At 30.8% G+C, this 17,374-nt stretch overlaps 1 protein-coding gene across 1 annotated transcript in view; it reads left to right on the top strand.

Annotated features, from left to right (window-relative positions):
* Nucleotides 1-17,374, top strand: part of LOC107570413 (box C/D snoRNA protein 1-like) — a 45,244-nt gene that overhangs the window by 11,750 nt on the left and 16,120 nt on the right. The window contains exons 6-8 of the mRNA XM_016256643.1: nucleotides 5,559-5,624; nucleotides 7,123-7,265; nucleotides 11,857-11,872. Of these exons, the coding sequence (XP_016112129.1) occupies nucleotides 5,559-5,624; nucleotides 7,123-7,265; nucleotides 11,857-11,872 (225 nt within the window). The remainder of the gene's footprint in view (nucleotides 1-5,558; nucleotides 5,625-7,122; nucleotides 7,266-11,856; nucleotides 11,873-17,374) is intronic.

Raw genomic sequence — 17,374 nt, 5'->3', positions numbered from 1 at the left:
GCGCCAGGACTCGCTTGTAGTCATGTTGACTTCTGCAGGTGTCATTATGCTGCTGTTGGAATGAGTCCTTGCGGGTTTTCGGGCCTTTTCAGATTCAGCTGTTATAGCCTTTTAATAAGTACACTACCTTTTTTTTTTTTTTGAAGATATTGTGATTGCCACTTGCCTGTGCAAAACTCCCCAGCTCGATTCTAAAGTGCTTTGGGTGGTTGCCAGGGTGTTGCTATGCAGCTGCTGAGTTGTTCTGAGTGGCTGTTAGTGTGTTCTGCACGGTTGTTAGGGAGTTGCTTGGGTGTTGTTGATGGATGCTTTGATATTCTTACTAGGATTTCTAAGCAGTTGTTAGGGTGATATGGTTGGTTTCCAGGGTGTTACTGGTATTTCATTGTAAAGGTGTTCTGATTGACTGGTAATGTGTTGCTATGTGGTTGCTAGGGTTTTCCGTATAACTGTTAGTGAGTTGCTGTGCAGTTGCTAGGGTGTTGTGGTTGGTGTTGCTGTGTGTTTGCTGGGTGGTTGCTAAGCAGTTGCTAAGGTTTTATGGGTGGTTGCTAGGGCATTACTATGCAGTTGGCTAAAGTGTTCTGACTGGTTGTTAGTGTGTTGCTATGTAGTTGCTAGGTTGTTTTGGGTAATTGCTAGAATGTTACTAAGCAGTTGCTAGGGTGTAATGGGGGGTTGCCTGGATGTTACCTTGCAATAGCTAAGGTGTTCTGATATTGTGTTGCTATATGGTTGCTAGGGTGTTCTTAGTGGTTGCTTGGGTGTTACTAAGCAGTTGCTAGGTTGTTGTGGGTGGTTTGTTACTGTGCAATTGCTAAGGCTGATTGATTGATTGTTGCTATGTGGTTGCTTGGATGTTATTATGGCTGCAGTCCGTAAGATTTGCCTCACTTTTAAATAGTTTTTAGTTGTAGGTGGTTTCTAGGGCATTACTGTGCAGTTGCTACGGTGTTCTTTGATTGTTGACATGTTGCTGTGTGGTTGCTAGGGTGTTCTTGGTGGTTGCTTTGATGTTACTATGCAGTTGATTAGGTGCTCTGATTGATTATTGTTGCAATGCGGTTGTTAGGGTGTTCTGGGTGGTTGCTTGGATGTTACTAAGCAGTTGCTAGGTTGTTGTTGGTTTCCAGGGTGTTACTATGCAGTTGCTAAGGTGTTCTGATTGATTATTGTTGCTATGTGGTGGCTAGTGTGTTCTAAGTGGTTGCTTGAATGATACTAAGCAGTTTCCAGTTGGTGGTGGTTTCCAGGGCGTTACTATTCAGTCGCTAAGGTGTTGACTGATTGTTATTGTGTTGCTGTGTGGGTGCTAAGGTGTTCTAGGTGGTTGCTTGGATGTTACTAAGTAGTTCCCAGTTGTTGGTGGTTACTATGCAGTTACTAAAGTTTTGATTGATTGTTGACATGTTGTTGTGTGGTTGCTAGGATGTTACTAAGCAGTTGCTAGTTTGTGGTTGCTGGTTTCCAGGGTGTTACTACGCAGTTGCTAAGGTGTTCTGATTGTTTGCTAACATGTTGCTAGGGTGAATGTTTGTTTTAAAACACATTTCTGAAGATTCAGCTAAGTGGAATATAAAACATTAAAACAGGTTATTCTTTTTCAAAAAGGTCTTAATGCGTTTTAATACATTTAAAGCATTAACCTGCTTGATTTCTCAAACATAGACTGCATAGATTTATTTTTTTTTGGCCCCATTGATGGATATTTGCTCTAATTTAAATCGTGAACTCATTTAATTTTCATCAGTTTCTCAAAAAACAAGACTTTTTTTGGATCCTAAGTAAAAGTATCTTGATTTAAGAATGTTTAGTCTTTTCTACTGGAAAGCAAGCCAAAAATGCTGAGGAGGAAAATCCCTTTTGCAGTGCATCAGTTTGCTTTTTCCATTAGGCCAGAAAAATTGTTTCCATTGGCGTTTGGAGGCGTAACAATACCTTCGCACCTGGTATTCCAGCCCTTCTCCGCCACGCCTCCACCCTGAGCTCCAGCGGCCCGCCAAGCCTGTGCAAACCCATAAATTCCTTTGCCTTGAGGGAATGTCTTTACACCTGTGAAAGGAAACCCTCCTCCACCGCTGCTGCCCACCTCAGGCTGGAAATTCAGTCCAAACTCTCCTGCCAGAACCTCATATCTGAGCTTGCGTCTGAAGAATGCATTTCGGAGGAGCTGATCAAATGTTCTGGTTGTGTAACAGTGCCATCTGGTTTGGTGTGTACGCTCAAGTCCTGGCGGCGACTCTTTCTGGGATTGGCACGCGGGGTTGGATGGGTTTAGATGAGTTGGCGGATGAAGGGCATGTCAGTGATTCTTCTCGTCTTACTCATGTGATTCGTGACATATGTAGCAAATAAGTCAGCGTTGAGTGTTTTATTCCACCTTTGCACTATTTTGACTCATGCAAAAGTAAACAGGAGACCGTTTGTCACGTTGAGAGCATATTAAATGAACAGTCATGGTGTTAAAATCTTCTGGATGAGTCGCAATTCAGTGCAACAGTCGGGTCCCTCGAGTAAAATCCTTTTCCCCTTTTTAAATAGTTTTTTAAATATTTTATATTATAAACTAAAATATGTAATGCATATAATACAATAATATATATATATATATATATATATATATAATATTTTGCATTAAACTTGCAATATATAGTTGCACAATATTTTATTAAATAACATTTAATACATATTTTAAAACACAGTATATATATTTTTACATAAATGTGTGTATATATATATATATATATATATATATATATATATATATATATATATATATATATATATATATATATATATATATATATATATATATATATATATATATATATATATATATATATATATATATATATATATATATATATATATATATATATATATATATATATATATATATATATATATATATATATATATATATATATATATATATATATATATATATATATATATATATATATATATATATATATATATATATATATATATATATATATATATATATATATATATATATATATATATATATATATATATATATATATATATATATATATATATATATATATATATATATATATATATATATATATATATATATATATATATATATATATATATATATATATATATATATATATATATATATATATATATATATATATATATATATATATATATATATATATATATATATATATATATATATATATATATATATATATATATATATATATATATATATATATATATATATATATATATATATATATATATATATATATATATATATATATATATATATATATATATATATATATATATATATATATATATATATATATATATATATATATATATATATATATATATATATATATATATATATATATATATATATATATATATATATATATATATATATATATATATATATATATATATATATATATATATATATATATATATATATATATATATATATATATATATATATATATATATATATATATATATATATATATATATATATATATATATATATATATATATATATATATATATATATATATATATATATATATATATATATATATATATATATATATATATATATATATATATATATATATATATATATATATATATATATATATATATATATATATATATATATATATATATATATATATATATATATATATATATATATATATATATATATATATATATATATATATATATATATATATATATATATATATATATATATATATATATATATATATATATATATATATATATATATATATATATATATATATATATATATATATATATATATATATATATATATATATATATATATATATATATATATATATATATATATATATATATATATATATATATATATATATATATATATATATATATATATATATATATATATATATATATATATATATATATATATATATATATATATATATATATATATATATATATATATATATATATATATATATATATATATATATATATATATATATATATATATATATATATATATATATATATATATATATATATATATATATATATATATATATATATATATATATATATATATATATATATATATATATATATATATATATATATATATATATATATATATATATATATATATATATATATATATATATATATATATATATATATATATATATATATATATATATATATATATATATATATATATATATATATATATATATATATATATATATATATATATATATATATATATATATATATATATATATATATATATATATATATATATATATATATATATATATATATATATATATATATATATATATATATATATATATATATATATATATATATATATATATATATATATATATATATATATATATATAAACTAATATTTTGCAATACACTTATATAGTTGCACAATATTTTATAAAATAAAATATTTAATACATACTATTTTATATTATCTTAACATAAAATGTTGTTGTGAAATATTATCTCTCCTACTCTCAATAAAATATTTTGCAATAAACTTAAAATGTTATTTTTGTACTCATAACCAACATAGTTTTTTATTTTTCCATTCATTTTATTTCAGTTACATCATATGCAATGCCCTTATTGTATGTTTTTCTTCAGATCAAAGCTTCTAATATTGTGATTAATCGTAGAGCCGGTTGTTTCGGTTCATGTCTTAAAACTCTTTAATCTACGATTTATTTTTTAACATTAGAAATTAATTTAAATAGAGTAAAAACTAGCTAACTGTGAACACAATCATTTGAATTCCGCTAGTCTGACAAGTTGCATTGAATATTGATCGATCGTTGGGTTTACGTTGGTTTGCAGCCATTAAAGAACCAATGATTACTGAGCGCTCATACCGAATGTGAACGTTTAATTGTCCCATTTGTAGTTCGCATCATTGAGCCAAGCTTGACTCAATCGACCACTGTTGCGTTTTTCACTAAGAGTATAAAACTCTTAGCAGCAGCTGTGGAAGCGGTCCGCGCTATTTCATGTTCTTTGGATCTCGTTTTTATTGTCTGTGCTCCAGATCCGCGGCTCAGCTCGAGGCTTTCGGCCAGCTGAATTATCGTCATCATAACCACGATGCCCAGCATTGAGTCGCTCCCTCCAAACGCACACCTTCTCCATTACATTAGCAACACTGGCCCACTGATGCACCAACATGTTGTTCCAGTAAATACCGAGGTCTGATGCCAGACAGGCCTGCGCTTCTGTCCACCAAACCTGAGAGCCGTTCATACAGAGTTTCTTTACTGGAAAAACACATTTGCTGTTGGCCTTCAGTCTGAGCTTCTAGCAACATAACAGCGTCTTTCTGTTAGAACATCTTGACCTGAGTTCAGTGCATCTCATCAAGCTGATGGTTAGATTATTGCTCTGATGTGAGTCAGTAAGTCCGAAGCTGGACGTATGTGGTCTGGAACCGGTTTTAACTCCGTTTTCTGGCTTTGTTCCTGCAGGGAAGGACGATTCTACTGGCATCTGAAGATCCATTTTCCTCAGAGCGACGCGGTTTATTCAGAGAGGTATAAAAACCCTTCTCGTGTCGCATTTAGTGGAGCCATATTATAGAATTATAAGAATGAAATAAATCTAGTTAAACCATTAAATCAGGAAAAAATTTTGGGGAAAAATCAAATGGGTTTCATAAAGCCATAAAATATAGTTTTTGATAATATAATGATATATAAGATAATAATTCATATATTTTGATTAATTAGTTTTATTTAAAAAAAATGTATTGATCAGTTAATTATAGGTAAAATTTTAAGCATTAATACTGAATCCAGAAAATCAAAATGGAAAACATAGAATTTGAGAAAAATAAAATGGAATTTTGGGAAAAAATAAAATTGATTTCTTTTGGCCCTAAAAATTTGTTTTTGTAAAACTTTAATTTAATAAATTAATTAACTGGACATGGTTTTTGATTGTTAAAATGTAATTAAACCAGAATGAAACCAGAATTTCATTTTGGGGAAAAATAAATAAAATGGATTTCATATGATTTTCAAAAAAAGTTTAATTTGAAAAAAAAAGATTTGGGGGGGGGGGGGATTCATAAGGCCATATGATTAATTAGTTTTATTTTTTTTTTAATTATTGATCAGTTAATTTATTGGTAAAATTTAATTTAACCATTAATATTGAATCCAGAAAATCAAAATGGAAAACACAGAATTTGAGAAAAAATAAGACAGGATTTTGGGGAAAAAATTCAATGGATTTCTTTTGGCCCAAAAAAATACATTTGTTAAACTTTTATTTAATAAATAAATTAATTAACTGGACATGGTTTTTGATTGTTAAAATTTAATTAAACCATTAAAATGGAATCCAGAAAAGTCAAAATTGAAAAAATTGAATTTTGGGGAGAAAAAAAAAAGTTAAATAAATAAAATGGATTTCATTTGGCCCTAAAAATTTATTTAAAAAAAGTTTAATAAATTTCAATTCAGTAGATAAGCTTTTTAATTGTTACAAATTCTAATAATTAATTTTTTATTAATTAAATTGATTAGACATGTTTTTTTAATTATTAAAATGTATTAAACTATTAAAACTGAATCCATAAAAATTTAAATTGGAAATAAAAAATTTAATTAGTGGACAAAATCTAACTGTTTCCAATTTGGGCCAAAAAAAAACAAAAAAGGTAAACTTTTTTTTTAATTCATACATTTCAATTAATTATTTTTAATTATTTTAATAATCAATCAATTTATTAGTAACATTTTAATATTTAATTTAACCATTAAGATGGAATCCAGAAACATTCAAATGAAAAAAAACAAAAAAATGATTAATGTGATGACAAACCAGTATTCATGAGTAGCATAAAAGCAAAAGTTAATTCAAAAATGTAAGTAATCACTCTCTCGACCAATTTTAAGGTCATAAGACAATGATTTTTACCACACAAATTTACAGGAAGGACTGCTTTGTCAAAATTGTTTAGAGTCAGCTCTTTATTTTAATTGTCTGTTTTCGTTGTTTTTATTATTCGATTGTCCCTTTCCTCAGGTGTCCTGATAACCGGCAGCTCGATCAGATTCTCAACGACTACATCCATCCTTCAGAATCAGATCCAGTCAAACGGCAGAAGTATGTATCGCTCCGTCAAACATCCACACGTTTCCTCAATGCCACATTTATCCCACTTTTGCGTTAACTTGCATTGATATCAAGCTTCCGCAGGTTTTCATGGTTGCGGTTGCCAGATTTCAAGAGTTTAAATCTCCCAACCAGAGCTTTTCTTTTAAACACATGCATTTTATGCCTGATCTTTTACTTGATTTTCCCAAACTGGAAAATCCATGAGCACACTTTGCTGCAAAAACACCAACGAACTTATATGCTGGAATTAAGCAATCTCCACAGAGAGGTTCTGCTCAAATGAGAAAAAAATGTCAGCTTTTCAGAGAAGCTTTTTACAGATTTTAATAGTTTTTATTATGTAAAGAGTGCTAATGCATACGATAAATATAATAAATCAGAAAACTACAAGACGTTAAATAAACCCTGTGTATTAGTTGCTGTTCCATTGATTTGTGCTGGTTTGTGTGCAGTAATTCTAATGAAATGTGAAAAGAAATGAAACCAATCGGGATTAATGGTGGCAATTGTAATTCTTTAGCAAAATAATCATGTTTAAGTGTTATCGTGCAACCCTACAAGTTTATATAGGCAACGTACACACTGTAAAGTAAATCCTCTAAATTACTGTTTTGAGTGTGTACGAACAGAGCTGCGATGATTGACACTGTTGTAACCATTTTATTTTATTTTTTGTCGTTTTGCCATCTCACGTTTGGTGTCCGATATTTTTGACCAAAGTATTATTACAGAGACCAAAGACTCGTTATGTTCGGCCATTTTAACTAAACCATTGTCAGCAGAGCCATCGTGTTTTGTTAATGTTTGGAAGGCTGCTTCGCAGAGCGCGCTCATGAAGGGTTGCCATGTCCACTTTTTATAAGCACATTTATTAATAGGGATACACCGATTTATCAACCAATAATCGCTATCGGCAGACAAAAGCAATTATTTGCACTATTGACCGGATTGTTTAATAACAGCCGATGATCAGAGCCGATTCTATCCTGTCAATCAAAAGGGGGCGGAAAAGCTTGTAAAACAGCAACTTGCGTGAAGAAAATGTTTCTTGTGTCAAATTTAAAGCTGTCCCAGGTAAAACGCATTAACGCAGCGCCGTTGATACTGGTTTTATTTGACCCGACGAGTCACCCGTATTTCAAGCCAAGGTTGCCAGATCCACGGTTTTCCCTTCAACAAAACATAATTTGTAGCACACCTCCAATACAATTATCGCAAAGAGTTTGTGCTCTGTTACTTCTGATAAGAAACAAAGTCTCAGCTTTCAAATCATGTTCATTTTATCACAAAATTCAAACAATAAATGCCGTTTTGATGCTCTTAAATGTGGCGCGACAGATCGCTGTAGCAGCTTCAGTTCAAGGGCGAGTCCCTTCCACTTTAATACAAGTTATAGCACAGAATAAACATGAATGAACATCAGAAGGTTTTGAACCAAAGGTGTTTCAACCGAAAGAAAGACGTCAAATAAAACCGCTTGTGAACAATGTCACGTAACATTGCATTCACCTCAGGAAAATTATCCAGTGTTTGTTAGTTACCTATAAAAAACACTAGAGGGAGCTTATGTAATGTTAATTTGGCCTGTATATGTATATTTGAATAAATCTGTCATGAAGACGAGTTTTTATGAAAACTACCTTTGCATTTGTCATTTTTATTTCTGTGTGATTTATTATATCTGAAAATAAATAGCGTTGAGTATAATAGTTTCGTTGTTCATTTTAATCTCCCTGTGTAGTTTACAGCATTAGTTGGCAGTGATTTTTTTTTTTCCCCTTGAAGCTAAACTATCGATATCGGCAGATATCATTCTGAATTATCGGCTATCGGATCAGCTGAGAAATTTCATATCGGTGCGTCCCAACTTATTAAACATCTTTGGGATTGTTTTTTGGGTTTGTAAAGTGATCCGCTTTATGGAGCTAATAAGGTCGGCAGGTGTAGGTTGCGATATTTTGGATATAAGTTTATTATGGGCTTTGTTCTTATTTGCTGTTTTTTTTTTTGTTAGTTACCTATAAAAAACACTAGAGGGAGCTTATGTAATGTTAATTTGGCCTGTATATGTATATTTGAATAAATCTGTCATGAAGACGAGTTTTTATGAAAACTACCTTTGCATTTGTCATTTTTATTTCTGTGTGATTTATTATATCTGAAAATAAATAGCGTTGAGTATAATAGTTTTGTTGTTCATTTTAATCTCCCTGTGTAGTTTACAGCATTAGTTGGCAGTGATTTTTTTTTTTCCCCTTGAAGCTAAACTATCGATATCGGCAGATATCATTCTGAATTATCGGCTATCGGATCAGCTGAGAAATTTCATATCGGTGCGTCCCAACTTATTAAACATCTTTGGGCTTGTTTTTTGGGTTTGTAAAGTGATCCGCTTTATGGAGCTAATAAGGTCGGCAGGTGTAGGTTGCGATATTTTGGATATAAGTTTATTATGGGCTTTGTTCTTATTTGCTGTTTTTTTTTTTAAGTAAGATCTGGCAACCCTAATGAGTCAAAACGTACCTCGTTCACTGTGATTTCACAACTCTGATACGTATTTAACCCTCTGGTGTTGTTCATTTGGGAGTCTCACACACTTGTGTAGTTCTGAAATGAAACAATTTTTTATTTTCAGTGAAATCAATGTAATATATTTTTGTTCGATAATATTTTTTCTTTTGTATTTTGAGAGAATTTCATGGTACTGTTTAATATTTATGCAATAATTATGATCAATTTTTCCCATTGAAAATAACACAAAAATGTATTTTCTAATATTTTTCTATTACTTTTCAATTATGGCAGTATTTCACGTTAAAATAGAGACAATGCCTTTAAAATCCATTTTTTTTTAAGGCAGATTAGTGTCATCTGGTGGGAGTAAAGAAAGAAAAACCTCTGAAATGCTGTGCTTTAGCCACTAGATTCCTATAGAGCTCTAGAGAACAGCCTTATAAAATCTCTAGTTGTTTTTAGACACAAATACTTTTTTTTTAAGTTGTGGATTTGGATTTATATTTAGACATTCTCAAAGACAACTTTTTGTAAAGGTTTAGATTTTTTTTTTTTTAAATGTTGGTTTGAAATGTCAGTTTTTGTATTAATTTTACTATTAATTTACTTAATACTTAATTTTACAGTCAAACCTGAACACAAAGATTGCATTTTATTACACACAACATCGAAGTTCAACAAAAATGTAACAAATATGAACAGGAATGCTTTTATCAGAGGTTAATCAATCTGAACTCAACCTCTTATTTGAGTCTTCTGGCTCAATTTTGGCATATTGTAACAGCCACACCAGTTCATTTGTGTGTGTGTGTGTGTGTGTGTGTGTGTGTGTGTGTGTATAATAGTGTGTGTGTGTGTGTATAATATTGTGCGTGTGCGTGTGTGTGTGTGTGTGTGCGTGTACCTGTTTTTCTATTCTGGTGGGGACTTAAACCTGAGTACACACAGACTCATGAGGATTCATGTCACGGTGGGGACCTAAAGGGTTGGTGTAGGGCAACAGAATATACGGTCTGTATAGTAGAAAAACCATTACGCCTATGGAGAGTCCCCACAAGGATAGCAAACCTGTGTGTGTGTGTGTCTGTTTTATACTCTTGATGTTTTAGATTGTCACCCCTTCCTTGGTGTCTGTGTTTTTACTCCGTTGTGGCTAAATTATTGATTTTATTTCACAAAAACATGTTTTGTGTTACAGTCACACTAGTTCATGTATGTGTTGCACTTGTGATATTTTAGAGTGTCACCCCTTCATTGCTGTGCCCTTCTTTTCTGCATCATGAATGATTTGTAGATTCTCTGTATTTTCATATTTTTGCGTATTTCCCATTCATTTCCAATGGCGCTCATTTTTGACCGCGAACAACACAAGTGTGACTTTTTTTTTTTTTTTACGTCCATTTAGCTTTTTCGAATCAAAGCCACAATTTTTTTTTGTGGTCACATAGTGACTGCCATAAAAGTCTGCGAATTTCGTACCATTCCAATGAAGTGGCAATTTTTACAATTTCAATTTTTATTAGATTTTTTTTCGGTCTAAAATGACCGAACAGCACCAGCGGGTTAAATACGTCATTAACAACTAGTCGTTCAGTTTGGTTCTGTACACGCCACATAGAATTTTACAGGAGTTAATTCCATTTTAGAATGCGGCTATCAATCTGTAAATTACTAAACTGTGGGCGTATAGAACAGGGTTGAACACTAATAGGTGAATTCACAACCATGAATTATGCGTGCTCTTATTCACCCGTTGAACCCGCCATCAAAACAGGCTCAGATGTTTTCACATTTCTTGATCGTCTGCTTCTCGTTTCGGATGTTTAGTGCAGAACTCGATGACTTTTTATGGCTGAAATGTGGCCTAAGTGCAGCATTGTCAGTCAGTGAGATTGTGTCTGGCCCTTTTTGTCAGTTTATTGACGTCAGACTCGCAGGGGAAAAACTGGGACAGATTCATTTTTTAACTTTTCCACAAAATGCAGTAATGACTTGACTATTAACTTGATGAAGTGGAGGATTTTCTGTTTATTGTTTCTTCGTGGAGCTGTTTTAGGGCCATTTGGAGCAGCACATCGTTATAATGACTTGCAGATCAACAGAATCGAAGCTGCGGTTTGGAGTTAGAAATAAACTCTTTACAGTGTGATTATAGGCCACAAAATCAACACTAGAATAGGTGTCTTTGCTCTTAAATCCAGGCATCTTTTGAAGGGAGCGTTTGATAGAAATAGACACTGACGTTCAGCAGCTGAAGAGCGTTACCTCAGAGATCAGTGCTATTATTCAATAACAGAAACTCATTAAGCATGAGTCGATTAAAGTGTTGGAAATATTAACTTTAAAGGGATAGTTCACCCAGAAATGAGCATTTGCTGAAAGTTTACTCACTCTCAGACTATTCAAGATTAGGATGAGTTTGTTTCTTCATCAGGGTTGTAGAAATGTAGCATTGCATCAGTGTCTCACTGCAAGTGAATGGGTGCCGTCAGAACGAGAGTCTGATAAAAACATCACAATAATCCACAGCACTCCAGTCCATCAGTTAACATCTGGAGAAGACAAAAGCTGAAACACATCCAGCATTAAGAAGTTTTTAATTCAAATACATTGAGTCTATAATCCATAATAACGCTTCCTCCAGTGAGTCAGTGTTCTGGTGTGAATCAGGAGAGAAATCTGCACAGATCAAGCAGCGTTTAAACAGCTCTAAACACATATATGGCTGGATTTTGATGTGAGAGACAACAGCAGATGCACTTTTTCACTGGAGGAAGAGTTATTATGGATTGTGGACTTAAAAACATCTTAATGCTGGATTTGTGCAGCACAGAATTTCTGAAAAAATAAAACATTTCAAAAGGCCCTATTATTGTTCAAATTTGTATAAACTATTAAATTGTTCAAGTTTTATAAATTCAGTTGATTGTATGTGCTTTTTGATTGATAGAATTTAATTAGACCATTAAAATGGAATCCAGAAAAATGGAAAACATGGAGTTTGGGGGAACAAAAAATGTACAGTAATTATTGTTAAACCTTTAAAAAAAAAAAAAAAAAAAAAAAAAAAAATATTTTTTGTATAGACATGCTTTTTGATTACTGAAGTTGAATCCAAAAAATGAAAACAGAAAAATCAAACTTCAGGAAAAAATAAAACTGAATTGTACAAGTTCCATGATTTCAGTTAGTAAGAAATGCTTTTGGAGCACTAAAGTGAATCCGGGAATTTATTAATTTATTTTCGACCGAAGAGAGAAACTGATCTACATCTGGGATGACCTGAGGGCGAGTAAACGTTCAGCAAACGAACGTATCTCTGCTGGTCTTACAGCCGTCTTAATTGTAGCTAACTGTGTTTAGAAAACATCCAACGAACCAAACCAGCTGAAGTTCTCCTCCTAAACGGTCTCAGATGTTCAGCAGACCAGCATCCCGTCCACAGCTTTTCTCCATCGTCTCGGTTTGTTTATATTTCAGGAGTCGTCTGTCAGAACATGTTCCACGCTTCCGTCTAGATGCTTTCGTGTGCTTTGGAGAAAATCTGAACCTTCGGCTCGGTTTGGATTCTGACTGATTCGGATGAAAACGCTGAAATCACACACTAGAGTCCAGGCATAGAAATGGACTTTACTGTAACATTACATTTGGATGAATAAATCAGAAGTGGGCCAGAAACTTAATCAAAACTGTGATTTGGACTATTGTCTGTAAATACTAAATACTTCACCAGCATTTGATAAAACTGAAATTCAGATACAGTTATTCAGAGGTCTTCACTATAATCCCCCAAATTAAGTTTATTTAACTTAAAGAAATTCTGACGCAAAATGCAGGAATATCATACAGTAGAATGTACGATAAAAAATTATATAATATAAAATAATAATAATAATACAAAAATTTAACTATTTATTTTAATTCACTTAATAGTTTATTTTTATTGTATTTATTAATTTAATTAATTTACATGTGTATGTATGTACATATATATAGATATATATATATATAAATGAATTGAAGTTTTTATTAAATATTATGCATATTTAATTAATTATTTAATAATTATTTATTCGTTTGGTTCCCAATTTATTCATTAAATAATTGTATTTATTTATGTATTTTAGTTAAATATAGTTAGTTAATAATCATGTATTATTATTATGTCGGTTCCTAAATTTATGCATTAATTTTATTTATTTATTTAATTTTGTTGTTGTTTTTACTTTATCATGTATTATTGTTAATTAATTCATTCATGTTTTTATTATATATTTATACTTATTTAATTATTTATTAGTTTGGTTCCCAATTTATTCATTAAATAATTGTATTTATTTATTTATTTTAATTATGTATTTTAGTTAAATATAGTTAGTTAATAATCATGTATTATTTATTACATCGATTCCTAAATTTATGCATTAATTAATTTTATTTATTTATTTAATTTTGTTGTTGTTGTTGTTTTTACTTTATCATGTATTGTTAATTAATTAATGTTTTTATTATATATTTATACTTATTTGTTTATTAGTTTGGTTCCCAATTTATTCATTAAAATCCCCATGAAATCAAAATGAAAGTTTTTTGGGGTGTTAGTATCAATATGTTAGTCTTAAGGTTATCTATAAGGCAGTGTGCTCCAAAACAGTGACAAACTTCGCATTTAGAAGATATAAGCATTCAAAGCTTGCAGTTCGTCACTTCCGCCAAAACGGCTCAACGATTTTTTTTTGACGTCACATCGTACTTCAGCTTCTCGTCAAATCTTCTGACCAATCAAATGCTCTCTAGAAGCCGAAGCCCCGCCCCCTGCACTATAAATAGACGCTGAAGCGGCTGAGATCGGTGGCTTGTTCACAGTGTAGTATTTACTGTACAGTGAGTGGCACGTAGTGTACAATGTTGGCGATAGGGAATGATTCAGATAGTGTAAATATGCTTTCGATTGGGGCAAATGAGGTCTGGTTTCACGCGAACCGCGGCAGCGTACACAGTCTGATCCGGACTTTGGCTCTGGTCCAGAGACACGATCACACGGAGCGGATCATATGCGCAGGTCGGCATATATTAAACACTTTTAAAACTACACAGCCTCAGCATGATTATGATCACTATTTTGTTTTACTAAGAGTTTCATATTGAATCTAGGGGGTCATCTATTAGACTTTGGCTGTCAAATGCGGCGGCTCTGACCCATGCAGATATAAACAAAACACTATTGGCTCTTTAAAAAGGGGGCGGGGCTGCTCGATATGTCCCGCCCTCTCTTCCTGTTTCAGTTGAAATTACGTCATCACATAAAATAATGCTGCGTGTTTCAAGGCACTTCAGGGGACCTTTAAATTATTGTATTTATTTATTTATTTATTTATTTTAATTATGTATTTTAGTTAAATATAGTTAGTTAATAATCATGTATTGTTTATTACGTCGGTTCCTACATTTATGCATTCATTTTATTTATTTATTGTATTTGTTTATTAATTTATTTTATTAGCATATTTATTTTTAATGTGTTTTTGTTTATTCATTAATTTATCAGTTTGGTTAATAAGCATGCATTATTTATTAATTAATTGTATTTTATTGTTTTATTTTATATATTTTATTTATTAATGTATTTTATGTTTTACATAATTTTATTAATTATTAAATTTGTATGTATTTTTTATTAATTAATCAATTTAGGAAGTTATTATTTATTATTTATTAATTTGGTTCCCAAATTGTCAAAATATCTATAAAAAATAAAAAATTTTAATACTTATTCTTGTATAAATCATAAATTCATTGATCAAAAGCTGTGATAAAATTATTTAAATGATATAATTGGCAACATTGACTGTTTTGGGCAACAACAAAAAATATCACTCTTTTAATGCATTCCAGCAATTATATCAAACCAAATACTGCCAAAAAACTGAAAAAAAATATTATGATATAATCTTATCGCTTCATATAGAACAAGCTGACCAGCTCTCGAAGTAAAAACATGTTGTCGTGTTATTGTTCTTGTGTGTTTTCAGCTTCCTGTCCTTGTCAATGCTGTGAGTGTGTGTGTGAGAGAGTGTGTGTGTGAGAGAGTGTGTGTGTGAGAGAGTGTGTGTGTGAGAGAGTGTGTGTGTGAGAGAGTGTGTGTGTGAGAGAGTGTGTGTGGTAAATATGCTTTCGATTGGGGCAAATGAGGTCTGGTTTCACGCGAACCGCGGCAGCGTACACAGTCTGATCCGGACTTTGGCTCTGGTCCAGAGACACGATCACACGGAGCGGATCATATGCGCAGGTCGGCATATATTAAACACTTTTAAAACTACACAGCCTCAGCATGATTATGATCACTATTTTGTTTTACTAAGAGTTTCATATTGAATCTAGGGGGTCATCTATTAGACTTTGGCTGTCAAATGCGGCGGCTCTGACCCATGCAGATATAAACAAAACACTATTGGCTCTTTAAAAAGGGGGCGGGGCTGCTCGATATGTCCCGCCCTCTCTTCCTGTTTCAGTTGAAATTACGTCATCACATAAAATAATGCTGCGTGTTTCAAGGCACTTCAGGGGACCTTTAAATTATTGTATTTATTTATTTATTTATTTATTTTAATTATGTATTTTAGTTAAATATAGTTAGTTAATAATCATGTATTGTTTATTACGTCGGTTCCTACATTTATGCATTCATTTTATTTATTTATTGTATTTGTTTATTAATTTATTTTATTAGCATATTTATTTTTAATGTGTTTTTGTTTATTCATTAATTTATCAGTTTGGTTAATAAGCATGCATTATTTATTAATTAATTGTATTTTATTGTTTTATTTTATATATTTTATTTATTAATGTATTTTATGTTTTACATAATTTTATTAATTATTAAATTTGTATGTATTTTTTATTAATTAATCAATTTAGGAAGTTATTATTTATTATTTATTAATTTGGTTCCCAAATTGTCAAAATATCTATAAAAAATAAAAAATTTTAATACTTATTCTTGTATAAATCATAAATTCATTGATCAAAAGCTGTGATAAAATTATTTAAATGATATAATTGGCAACATTGACTGTTTTGGGCAACAACAAAAAATATCACTCTTTTAATGCATTCCAGCAATTATATCAAACCAAATACTGCCAAAAAACTGAAAAAAAATATTATGATATAATCTTATCGCTTCATATAGAACAAGCTGACCAGCTCTCGAAGTAAAAACATGTTGTCGTGTTATTGTTCTTGTGTGTTTTCAGCTTCCTGTCCTTGTCAATGCTGTGAGTGTGTGTGTGAGAGAGTGTGTGTGTGAGAGAGTGTGTGTGTGAGAGAGTGTGTGTGTGAGAGAGTGTGTGTGTGAGAGAGTGTGTGTGTGAGAGAGTGTGTGTGTGAGAGAGTGTGTGTGTGAGAGAGTGTGTGTGTGAGAGAGTGTGTGTGTGAGAGAGTGTGTGTGTGAGAGAGTGTGTGTGTGAGAGAGTGTGTGTGTGAGAGAGTGTGTGTGTGAGAGAGTGTGTGTGTGAGAGAGTGTGTGTGTGAGAGAGTGTGTGTGTGAGAGAGTGTGTGTGTGAGAGAGTGTGTGTGTGAGAGAGTGTGTGTGTGAGAGAGTGTGTGTGTGAGAGAGTGTGTGTGTGAGAGAGTGTGTGAG

Source organism: Sinocyclocheilus grahami, unplaced genomic scaffold, assembly GCF_001515645.1.
Source record: "Sinocyclocheilus grahami isolate Dianchi unplaced genomic scaffold, SAMN03320097.WGS_v1.1 scaffold1454.1, whole genome shotgun sequence".
NCBI lineage: Eukaryota > Metazoa > Chordata > Actinopteri > Cypriniformes > Cyprinidae > Sinocyclocheilus > Sinocyclocheilus grahami.
Note: the sequence above shows the minus strand (reverse complement) of the source record. Positions and strands in the feature narration are given on the sequence as shown.